The sequence below is a fragment of the Tyto alba genome, unplaced genomic scaffold (assembly GCF_018691265.1).
Source record: "Tyto alba isolate M040663 unplaced genomic scaffold, T.alba_DEE_v4.0 Super-Scaffold_40, whole genome shotgun sequence".
NCBI classification, from domain to species: Eukaryota; Metazoa; Chordata; class Aves; order Strigiformes; family Tytonidae; genus Tyto; species Tyto alba.
Window position 1 is genome coordinate 2,899,529 of NW_024881316.1, and position 12,541 is coordinate 2,912,069.

The following is a 12,541-nucleotide window of genomic DNA, read 5'->3' on the forward strand; positions in this document are numbered from 1 at the left end:
ACAGCTTTGGAATGGAGCTTCTTTCTGGAGCTGCTTTCTGAATCTGAACATCATAATGAACATTGATCCTTGTCCCACAGTATATGGGGTTGTGAAATCAGGCAAGCATGATCTCTGCTTGATTTACCTGAAAGGAAAATACAGAGCAACCCTTCACCCAAACTAGACTTTGTCATCATATTTGTGATTCCTGTCTCATGTGTGTTCAATCAAATCTCTCCTCTTAAAAGAAGGCTGAATTGTACCTTTTACGCAGTATGTAGGAATGCGTATGTAGGTCTGAAATTTCATAGATATTTCTGTTTTGTAATGTGTTTCTAAGGCCTCTGAGAGGGAATAAAACATAAATGAACAGAGAGAAAAGCAAACCGACCATTTTTTTAACTGACAATTTTTTTTTAACTGTAAATTCTGTGGTATGGGTCTTTCAGCATGTGCTAGTGCTGATAGTCAGGATATTCGGCTATTCCAGGCTACTTAAAACATTTCTTTTTACATCTAAAGCACAGCAGCTGTTTTGTCTCATAATGAAAATGTTCGATATTTTTGTAATGCAGACAGTAAGTGTTTGTCATATTTTTTCTAATGGGTTTTTAAAAAATAAGATTGTGAATATTTCTTTCTACAATGCTGTTTTCTGAATAGGCTGTTTTATGTAACATTGACTTAAGAGATGTAAAGCAAGTATTTCTGATCATTGAAGACCAGTGTTAACACTACGTCTAATCCCGATGTTGCTGAAGATTCTGATTTCTTCCTGGAGCTCATAAGATGGATTGACAGAGGCTTAGTTTTGTCTAGTTCAGTTAATCGCCTTTGGCTACCCCTCTAATTCCTTAGGGAGCTGCTTAGAGAAGGCAAGTGTCTTCAGTTCTACCGACAGTAGAAGCAACCTAGGGAGGTTACTAGATTGACAGTAAATTTTTGGGAATGGCTCTGCAATTGAAGATATGATTACAAAATGTTCCTCTTCTTCAGAGCACTTCACAGATTAATTGTCTTCTCACTCTAATAAAATGGTGGTAATGTATTTAAAAAACTTCCAACTGCAAAGCAAATGACAACCCCTCTATATTTCTGTGAATGTATGGAACAGCCTTTGAAAAAAATATTGTTCTGTTTTGAAATGTTTCATACTTCATTCTGTTTTTCTAAAAGGAAGGCAAGAAAGGATGCTTGTTTGCTTTTGTGCGGGTTCAGAACCTAGAAGTTTTGGTTAATGTTTTTTAATATTAAAAGTCAAGGTAGTATTTTTGTTAGATTATTATTTTGAAGGAAGGTGATAGTTGAGAGAGTTTAATTGGAAGATGTGTTTCATGATTTCATTATTAAAAATCATGATTAGGGAGTCCAAGCATTTATTTGAAACTGAATGCCTTAAATAATCTAGGAATAAATTTTGTTCTCTAGAAATCTCTCTTCTTGCGTAAGGAAACTTTATTAGACTTGCATAGTTTTGTCAGGCTAGATGGGACATGTTTATGGAGCTTCAATGTAGGCACTTTTGTCTGTCTGGTTCTAAAAAACCTTCCTCCATTAAGTGTCCGAGGCTTTTGTGTTTTCAACAAAGGCGAAGTTTTGGTGGATTCCTTCTCTAGCTGTCATCTTTTAAAGAGGACAGAGTCCCCAGATCTCTAAAGCATGTGAACTGTGGTATTGTCTGTTCACATGGTTATGATATAAATGCTTTTCTGTTTTTTTTTTTTTTTTTTTTTTTCTTTTTAAAAAAATGAGGAGATTTTCAAGACTTCTTTAAAAAAATTTAAATTGTTCTTAAAACAAGAAAGCTTGCAGGTGTATGTAATATATTCTGTTAGACTTACAGAGATGGGGGGAAAGCAAGAAAGCCTTTTGTCTCACAAATACTCCTTCAGAAGTTTACCCTTTTTCCTGAGTTATGTCAGTTTGCTTAATAGAATATTTTTCGTTACAAACATTGCCTTGTTTATGTCCCTAGATGATCACAATGGTGGTTGTATTAAATGCAGGCATGACAAACTAAGTTTTATTCACTTCCTTTATCTTAGTCCAAGTCCTTGTTTTTTGACTGGTTTGTGTTATGATTTAAACACTTCTATTTGGGAATTGTCTTTGGAACGAAGGAAGGGGGAAGAGCAGAAGGGGCTCTCAACTCTGAGGGGTCCTCTGAATTATTTTGGGTTGCTTCTGTGTGTGAAAAGTGCATTGAGGTTCTTAACATCTTTACAGTACATGAGATTTGTAACTGTGCAGTATTGAGGACTGCACTCGTGTGTGTATGTGAGTTTGCATGAGCACTGTGTAATTTTGCTATTGCATATTTTAATGTTGTTTTCTGCATTGCAGGCTGAGTATGTCCAGCTTGTTACAGAGCTTAGAATGACAAGAGCCATTCAGCCTCAGATAAATGCCTTTTTACAAGGTTTCCATATGTTCATTCCACCGTCTTTGATCCAGCTTTTTGATGAATATGAACTGGTAAGCAGAAATGCCTCTACTTTTAAAAAATATTTTGTTCGCTATACTTCATCGGTAGTGCAATGATGTAGAAGTAAAGCTCAGTACCCACAAAATAAACATTTTCTATCTTCCACTTTGGTTTTGCTTCCTGGGCATCTACCAGTGAGGATCTCAATATGTGTATTCCTGTTTATCCTAGTTACTTAGAATGACCATCTTCCTGGAATGTGGTAACTTCACGTGCCAGTGAGAAATGCCTTAAATTGTAATTTCAAAATGGAATCAGGATGTTGTGGCCTTTAAGCCTTTTCATATTTTCTTTCAGGAGGACAGAAGTCCTTTAAAAATAGAGGAGGTGCTGTCTATTGTCTTTACTTTGTCTGAGTCACAGAATCAAATTCCAGTAAGTTTTTGTGGTGGTGTGATCTTCTGTAACCAACGCATCTCAAGTCATACCAGAACTCAGACCTTTTTTCTCTTAGATTCTTTGGCAATAGTTTCTATCACTTGATACTGTGTACTTAAATTAAACAGCCCATGTGAATTTACCTGAATTCAAGAATCTTCTTGTATTAAAAATTACTCATAGGTTCTGTAAGGTTGCAACTAAACCGAAAAGGCACTTGAATTTTTATACTTCTTAAAGCATTACTCTTTAAAGTAGCATAAACACTTTAAATTAATGGTTAGTCAGGAGGACTAATCGTAATCTGTGTGCTTCTTCTGAAGGAGCTTTTGTTGTCTGGTATGCCAGAAATTGATGTGAATGATTGGTTAAAAAATACAGAATACACCAGTGGCTATGAGAGAGGAGACCAAGTTATTCAGGTAATTTTTTTTTTTAATAATACAGATTATTGCATTTCATTCTGAAAAAAAGATGCTGCTGCTGCTGTTGTCATTTTCTGTATGTGCTTATGGAAGCTTATTTTGGCTGAAATTTGTGGAGGTTTTTTATACTATATTTCTACATTAAATGACTTAGCTATGTATGAATTTCATATGAACATTTCCATAATTTAAGTAACAAACACACAAAGATTCAATTTACTGTTTTACCATTATCTTTTCAAGTACTGCAAGTATTTAATGGAAAATACAAACTAATTTATTTTTCATTTAGTGGTTCTGGGATGTTGTGGAAGAACTAACTCAGGAAGAGAGAGTGTTACTATTACAGTTCGTTACTGGCAGGTGAGAAACTCTTCTGTAACAACAAATATATTGTCTGGATAATCTGAAATCAGTCCAGAGGCTTCAGGTTACCATACAACGTCACCTAACTAGAAACTGTCTTGCATATTTTGGTGTTCTATATGTTGATCAAAGTGGACAAAGTGTGTGTTAATACTTCTGCTGCCTGTATTGCCAGCAAAATGATTGATTATGTATTTATTATACTTGAGTACTTTGCAAGAGGCCTTTGTTGCTGTCCCAGGCAATTTTTAACAAGGCAGTAGTGAATTTAACAGCACTTTATATTCTTCTTCCTGTTGCATATGTATGTGGCTCCTGGCTTCTCCAGTAATCAATAGAGGCTTTAATATATGAGATAACTAGGTATCACTTCAGTCAGTGTAAACAGAACATCATTCTCCTAAAGCTGAGTTGCATTTAATATTAATGCAGCGTGTCAAGATCAAGTGAAGATGTAACCCCATGCAAGGCTGAGTTTGCTTTAGATAGGATTTCTGTCCTAAATCCTAGTTGTTCTTCAGGGAAAGCCATTTTACTTTATGGAAATGTGGGGGAAGGCTTTGAGCAGTAAAGGCCCCTGTGAGTTGCCAAGCTCATGTATACAGACATTTTGCAAAGTGGATCCATAGGCATATGTGTGGCATCTGTGCTGTGTAATCCATGTCTTTTTCCAGTGGCAGGTAGAGATTGCACTGTCTTAAGTTGACGTTCCCTTCATATTCTAGGATTAGTAGAGTAGCTGACATTTTGTTTCTAAATTTTGTGGTTAAGCAATGGTAAAATCCAAATTAAGATTATCAAAACTTGTCTTTTATACCAAGGAATTTCGAAGTCACGGATGTATCATCAAACGGCACGGCCTTCAAATTCCATTAGTTTCACTTGATTTATTATGAATTTCATTGTTTTTAGGGATCACAGACAATTTAAGAAGCTAGTTCTGTGCACATTGATCTTTTACTTTTGTCCTCTACAGAAATGATTCCTGCAGTTCTAACTGCACATCTGTTGCATGCCAGCTGCTGGTCTTTCATTTTTAGTGGATGAGTCAATTTCTAAATCTAGATGATAGATAGGGATCTTTAAGATGTAAGGTTACATTTCTAATGCTGCTTGAAGCATTCCAGGTGATACTGAAGTGGCATTCACTGTTTTCATGGCATTTGGGATAATCTACTGGATTCTAGGGGATGCTTCCTATCAAGTAAACAATTATGTTATCTGATTATTATGTGCTTGAGCACCATTCATTTTGGTCACAAATCATATACTGACTCGTTCTTACCCATTTCTTGTTAGTAGGAGAGAAATTTTTGGTGTGTCTTTAAAGAACACTGGGCTGGAATTTAAAAACAAATTGTTTAGGTTTTTTTCTTCTGTATCAGTGAGTAGGAACCCATTGTGGGTTTTTTTCAGTGATTGAAATGTAATGGGTATATCTTATTTTTCCATAAAAAATTAACTTTATACCTCTATTAGTGGTATACAGCTGGCATTTTTGCAGATAAGTCCCCAGACAGTCCTAGTTTTCTGGGCATGGAAGATTTAGATGCTGAGTTGTCTATGAGCTAAAACACCGGTTAGTCTAGTACAGGCCAGTACCTTAAAGTTTGATGCTAAAAGTCAAATCTCAAACTAAAACTCAATCTCAAAACCTGATCTCAAGCTATGATCTTTTTCTGGCATCGCATTTACTTAGTAGAGAATTTGTTTCTGTGTGTACTGGTTGGCAGGCTGCATTCAGAGTTTTCATTGCTTGTTACATTTCCCTTTAATCTATTCTGCATATTCACTCACTTTGATTTTTTTTTTTTTTTTTTTTTTTTTGTGTCTGTGTGTGAACTGATATTATTCTTTCCAATCAAAAACTATGAAATTAATTTAGCGACTTAAATAAAACAGTTATATTTATGATGAAGTCTTCGGTGTTTCTCTGACATCTCTAAATTTTTCTTAAACTTTTCCTTTTATCTTCTTCCCCCATTCATACACACTTTCCTTTCCAATGTAATGAAGTCCTGCTTTGGTTGTTTCAGTGGAGATACCATTGTATTCATCATTGATACCAATGTTGAGACATCTTTAACAGTAAAGTAATTGTCATGAGCAGTGTTTGAATAGCAGATTCTGTGTGCTTGGGGGTCTTAACATACTCAAGAAAAACCCTAAATATTCTTGTGCCTCATGTTGGGTGTTTGTACCACCTACTTTTTCTCTGCTGACAGCTGTTTGAGGTGATTATTGCCAGTTCCACATGCTTTTATTTTCCACCCACCTTGATCTGTTTGGTGTTTATAATAGTATTTGGCCACATTATTGTTGAGTATACATTTGGCAACTTTCTATCAGGTTTTTAGTTAACAGTTGAAGGGAGATGATAGCTTATCATGATAAATCCTCCTTTACTGGTATTCTGCAGGTATCAGGATTGCTATTTAATTTGACGACTGTAGTTTCTGTTGCGTAAATAAACTATGTGCTGTTTTAAGGGAAGTTGATCATACTTGATAAATGTGGTAGATACATATGAATACTTCTAAAAGTAAAACAAAACATAAGGAAACTGGCTTAAAGTATGTCTTCTACACTGTTTTCACTTCATGTAAATTCCTGCAAAATCTGTAAGTGGAAAAATTAGGTAGAAAAGTTAGGATTCAGATGTAAAATTAAACATTGTAATAGTGTTGAAGTTTTCAAAGCTATGAAATTGTATTGGTGCTCTTGCTGAAGGCTTTTTGCATATGCAGTAGGGGAGAGAAGATCTTGTAATCTTATTTGCACATATTTGGAAGGCTTTCTTTACTATATTGGCAGTGTTTTTCTTGGAAAGAAAACTCCTTCTTTGAGGCATAAGTTGGCAGCCATCTGTTACTTTTAAACGTTCAGACCCCTGATCATACTATACGATTTTGACCTGTTGTATGAAAAACATTTCAGTAAGTTAGATTGTAAAAGCGTTTAGCTAATAGTGGACTGAATGGGAATTTTTCAACAATTAGGTCTGTGTTTTACTGCTGATTTAAATGTGGAATTCTCTTGGTTCATTGGAGAGAAAAAAAAAAGTCACTGCAGGGGAGGCAGTACTGTATTAGAAATGCAAGCCAAAACCATGATATAAAAGAGTACTGCTGTAAAATCTTTACAGCTGCTCTGAACTGTGGCTGTGAACACAGTTCTGTACATCAGAAATAATATGCCGCAAATAACCAGCACTTCCCTCCATAGTGCTTGCCTTATATACCAGTGCTAGCGCTGTATGCCCAGTGTTGCTGTCATTAAGCTAGATGCTACAGGTTTGTGTTGAACACTGTAGCTAGCTCTTACAGATATGTTTAAAAAGTATTTACTGCAAGCTCTGTCCTAGCTCCTTAACATTTGACAGTAGCAACCCTTGTTTGCATTTCTGCCCAGGAGTTTTACTGTGAGTGGAAACATTATCTCATTCTTCTTTTCCATTCTTGCTCCTGGTGTTTACAGTCACTGATTTTGTGAATTTAGGAGCACTGTTTTTAATGTAAGTACCTGTAATCCAGAATTGTAACAGCTGTTATATATTTTATGGAGGATTTATTTTGTTTCATCAGATTCTCTCTTTGCTAGCTACGAAATCTCAGAAGAGCTGAGGTTGGAAGGGATCTTTGGAGATTGCGTAGTCCAACCGCATGCTCAGAGCAGGGTCAACTAGAGCTGGATGCTCAGGGTCCTGCCCAGTCAAGTTTTGACTGTCTTCAGGGGTGCTGACCCCTCAGCTTCTCTGGGAAACTTGTTCCAGTGTTTGATCACCTCACAGTAAAAAAAAGTTTTTTCCCATGTTTAAATCCAATTTCCCAGATTTCAGTTTGTGCCCATTGCCTCCTGTCCTGTCTCTAGGCACCCCTGGGTGCTCTGTCTGCAGACTTGTGCTCTATCTTATTTATTTCTCCCTTTGGGAGATCAGATTCCCCCCAAGCCTTGTCTTCTCTAGGCTGAGCAGTGCCAGCTGGATGTGCTCCTTTGTCGGGTGCTCCGATGCTTTACCATCTTTGTGGCCCTTTGCTCAGCTTGCTGCAGCGTGTCCCTGTCCCTCCTGTAGTGGGGAGCTTGGAGCTGGGCTGCAGATGTTTCTCACCAAGTACAGGGAAAGGATCACCTCTCTCGACTTGCTGGTGACATTCTTCCTGATGCAGCCCAACTTCTTTTTAGTCTTTATCCTTTCATTATAGTCTTCTGGCTTTTTTATTTTCATGGGGGTTTGGTTTTGGGTGTGAGGGCAGTGCTAGCAACGTGTTACCTTGTAATGCATACTAACTTAAGTTGATGTTATAAAAACACCTGAATTTTTATTCTATTTGTTCCCGTTAGTTTAAAATTGACTCTGAAGTCTCTAGGGCTGTTGTCCGTTTATACCTTAAATAATCCTTGAATAATACGCTGGTAAAAGGAAAAAAATGGGATCGTATGATTAAGTGAGAATGTATTCTGGAAGATGCTAGTGATTTTTTTCCGTGTGTTCTGGTTTTGTCATACGCTGTCACTGGGTGATAGCGTGACTGATGTAATGGTTTTATTAGTTACTTGAAATATGTGGTCTGAAATATAAACAAAAAGGCTTGTCAAGGACACTGGTCAGTTGTCCCACAGATAGTAATCGGAGAATAAACTTTTTTATGATGCAGTATTTCTTGAGCTGTAAATATAAAAAACCACAGATGTTTGTCTAAACTGAGATAACATTCTGTTATAAAAACTGGTTGTAGAAATGAGTCCTCTTTGCAAACATAATTCTCTTAAATACCAATCAAACAATTTGATGCCTAATGTAAATGGAAAAATGTGTTATTCAATATTGTAATTAAAAACATTTAGACAAGGAGAATTTTGATATCGGTAAGAAAGGGGGAATCTTAATAAATGTATTAGTAACTGGTCACATGCAGCAGTAAGAGATATTTGCAGTGTAAAGTTTGTATTTTTTGGTTGATAACATTCTTGTAACGGTCTAATTTTTGTGAATTTTCTCAGTTCCAGGGTGCCTCATGGTGGCTTTGCCCATATAATGGGTGGCAGTGGATTGCAAAATTTTACAATTGCTGCTGTGCCATATACTGCAAATCTTTTACCAACATCAAGCACATGGTATGTTAACTAGTCCTACTGAAATACCTTAACTTGGCTTTTTCATGTTGGTTGCAGTCAAACTTACGGTTATTTTGAGTAGTTTCACTAAAAGACTGAAAAAAAAAATGAGACAATTTGTAGAGTATTCACTATCCAACATGAAAGCGATGGGTTTTAACCCAGATGAGGTTATATTATGCTTGTGCATTGTTTACTACTTCGTTTTGCTTTCCTAAAGGCAGTGGGATCAGTAAGGGGATACTCAGGTTATTGTATTACCGTTTATCGAAGTGAAAAAACCTCATAATTTCCTGCAATATATTTGAATGCTCAGTGGTACTGTAATGCAGCAGAGTTTTGTTTTCTTTCATAAATAAGACATCTTCAGGGTTTTCAGTTGGAAAACTTTACTGTTGGTTTTCTTGCTGAACTGTGATGTGGTTTTATTCTTTTCTTTTCAGTATCAACATGCTCAAGTTACCCGAATACCCAAGTAAAGAAATCCTTAAGGACAGGCTTCTTGTGGCATTGCACTGTGGGAGCTATGGTTACACAATGGCATAATGAAGTCTAGAAAACTCATCTGACTACGGATGTGTGATTCCAAGTGGCAGAAGTAATTTTGGAAGCTGTCAATAGAAAAGTAGCTTAGATGCTGCAGCCCACTGGCAGGGCTGGGCTTCAGAATTCATACAGGATCATCAACTTCCCCTCCATTATATGTTGTCAAAGTAGCTTTGGTACTGTCATGACAAGCTTCTCAGTATGCTGTGTTTTCATTTTAAAAAATGACAGATCTGTATGGAAATCAGTTTACGTGCTTTTCATTATTACTGCAGTCTGAATCAGAAAGTTTGTCAGAATCACTTTCCACAGTTTACTTTTGACTTTCAACTGTATGGTTGAAGGAAATTTGTGTTTTAGTTTACTTTGCACTCAGATGGCATACTGCTAATGGACAGACTTGTACTTTATGCCTTGTTGCATGTGAAAGTGCCGTTTATTTTTGCAGAGAACACTACAGAAAGTTCAATTTGGATATTGTACAGTAAGACAGATCTGATGTATTTTCCATTTCTTTGCATAGTAACAGAAATAAAATTTTATAACTTTTTAGTATTTTAATGTATATAGTATGTAAAGGTTAGACTGTTATCACTGGAAAAAAAATAACAGATGAAGTTAATATCTAATTTATATTAGAATTTACACTATATTCTACTAAATATTTAAAGTATTTGTGACTTTATAGTCAACTTGCAGTTTAGAATTTGTAAATAGTATTTAAGAGCTATATCCATTTGTTTGAATGCCTTTACTCTTTCCTTGATATAATTGTATGTCCAAAAGGTATTATTAAATTTTAATATTTTTACCAGAATCTGGACGTGACAAATTTGTGTGTCTTTTGTGGACGGTTTATTCTTTTTTCCCCTCAAGATTTTATTCATCTTCCTATAATTTAAATCGTCACGGAAGCAGCATTTGAGAAGGCATTGTCAAAGTGTGTGCATGGAGATAAGCAAATGCACAAGGAAGGAATTTTAGCTTATTGAGGTTAACTGGCAAGACTATAGTAATTAGAATCTCATGCCAAAATGTATATAAAAGTAGAATATATTACTCAACATGTAAAAATACACAGCAATGGCTCATTGGCATGTGTTTTTGATAGGTAGCTACACAAGTTGGGGTAGGTGATGTATTTACGTAACTGCATTTTAGGAACCCTAGGGTAGGTCACCATTATTTTTTTTTTTTGTTTTGTTTTGGTGTGTGTGGGGTTTGTGGTGTTTTTGGTGTGGTTTTTTTTGTTTTTTTTTTTTTTTGGTAAATAATTACTCTGGTCATCCCTGCTTGTCATGCTTTTGCTTCAGAGAATGCAAACTGGATTCTCCATGTGAAAGTAAGCTGAAAAACATGATCCAAAAATGTACCAAATGCTAATGGATGAACGTCTAATTATGTATGCAAGACCTAACTGATCTGAAGAGTTAGTAAATGAGTTCAGGCACAGGGAACTCCCCAGCCACGTAAATTGTAAGATTCAGGTCCTCAGCACAAACTGTTTGCTACTGATCCATTCGTGGTTTTCCTACACTGAGTGCTAATACATCTGTAGCCGGAGTTCATCAGCTGATCTGTCTAGGCTGCTTACTTGGGGCTGTTTTTTCAGATTTTACTTAATTATTTTAATCTAAAGCATATATAACCTTTCTGGGGCTGAGAGAGAAACCTGTGGACCATCTGATTCAGTGGTACCACAGTAATTTTCCTTGAGGCTAAGCTTTACACGTAGACTTCCTAGCTTTATTTCCCTTTCAGTTCTGTTGGTGCACATGTATGCATAAATGTTGGTTTAAATCCTTATGAGGTGTCCGTGGCTGCGACTTAAGGAGAATACTGCTTTTAGTTAGTAGGAAGAGCAAACTCTTCCAGAAGGACAGTTGAAAGCTGGTTAGGCTGCCTCTTCAGTCAGCAGAGAGATGTTGTTTGTCTCTGGTGTGCTCTAGGAAGCTTAGACTGTTCAGAGGTTAGATGGTTGAGGCTGTAGCGTTAAATCCCAGTTATTCTGGGTCCTTCAGGTAGCACAAGTGCTTCCCTTTTCAGCACAGTTGGGCGGTGCTTGGTTCCCTGGCTGTACAGGTTATTTCTTTGCGTGCCTCAGCGAGATAGATTGATTGCAGGACAGTGTTTGGAGCAATACATGGTACTTGTCAGGAATGATGTATTTTTGTTTTTATGTAAGGATTACATATTTCTGTTTTCCTTATGTAAACTAGGATTTTATCTTTGAAGGTTTTACTGTAAATGCTGTTCATTAACTACTGCACAATCTGTGATTTTTTTTCTTTTTTTCTTTTTTCATTTTGCCTGTTCTGTTTCACAGTAATCTACAGCAATTTGCATGAGATGGAAACCTTGCGTACTCCTGTGTAGTGTCCAAATTATGTCATACTATAAGACTAAGTGAAGGGGGGAAAAAAGAATCAGATTCTTTTTTTTGCACTTAAAATTTGTATTATGCTGTCGGTGACACAGGAATCAAGAAGCTGTTTTTTGTCTCAAACAGTATTCCTAAAATGCTCAGCAACTGGTTTGCTGGATTTGAATGGTAAGGGAGTGCAGAGTTTTAATGTGCTCAGCAGTTCCCTATGACAGAGCTCCCCATTACAGCCTTTAGAAATGGTCCCGAGGCAGATTACTCCTTCCTCCCCCCCCCATACCGACGTGAGTCACGTCCCATATGAAGTATCTTGTATTTCTGAGAATATTTGTACCAAATACTCCCTTGCCAGGTCGGAATGAGCTTTTGTTAAAATACTGCTGTAGTAAAAAACCACGATGAAAATATGTAGAAAAAGAAAACAGAACTCTTGATACCGGACTCTTGGTGTGACACCAACCTTGTTACTGCTTGGTTTGAACAGGAGTTTTCCTGCTGCAACACTAAGCAGTGCTGCCTGCTGCAGCTGACCATATGAAGTTAGCAGGATTTAATTATTACGTTGAAAGACTGTTTTTAGGACACCTGTGCCCTATTAGCAACGGGGTATGAAAAGCCTGTTGAGAAACTATAACTTAATATAGCTTATAGTTTAGAATGATTAATTGGTTTATATTTGTTCTCTCCCACTGTGCCAGAACAAGGCAGGGTGAATGTTTTATCTCGGAAAGAACAGAACAGATGTCTTGTCAGATCATAGATCATGAGCGCTCATTAACTTTTATTATCTTTATGAAATGCTAGATAGCAAAGCCTAGTTTTTGATGCTTGAAAATGTGTTGTGCATCTAATGTTGCAAAA

At 36.5% G+C, this 12,541-nt stretch overlaps 1 protein-coding gene across 5 annotated transcripts in view; it reads left to right on the plus strand.

Moving 5' to 3' along the window:
• The window catches only part of HACE1 (HECT domain and ankyrin repeat containing E3 ubiquitin protein ligase 1), a 55,837-nt gene extending 45,723 nt beyond the window's left edge, over positions 1 to 10,114 (plus strand). For all 5 annotated transcript variants that reach the window (XM_042803176.1, XM_042803177.1, XM_042803180.1 and 2 more), the window contains 5 exons: positions 2,326 to 2,457; positions 3,169 to 3,267; positions 3,563 to 3,633; positions 8,638 to 8,751; positions 9,195 to 10,114. In XM_042803176.1, the coding sequence (XP_042659110.1) occupies positions 2,326 to 2,457; positions 3,169 to 3,267; positions 3,563 to 3,633; positions 8,638 to 8,751; positions 9,195 to 9,297 (519 nt within the window). In that variant the 3' untranslated portion in view covers positions 9,298 to 10,114. The remainder of the gene's footprint in view (positions 1 to 2,325; positions 2,458 to 3,168; positions 3,268 to 3,562; positions 3,634 to 8,637; positions 8,752 to 9,194) is intronic.
• The last annotated feature ends 2,427 nt before the right edge of the window (positions 10,115 to 12,541 follow it).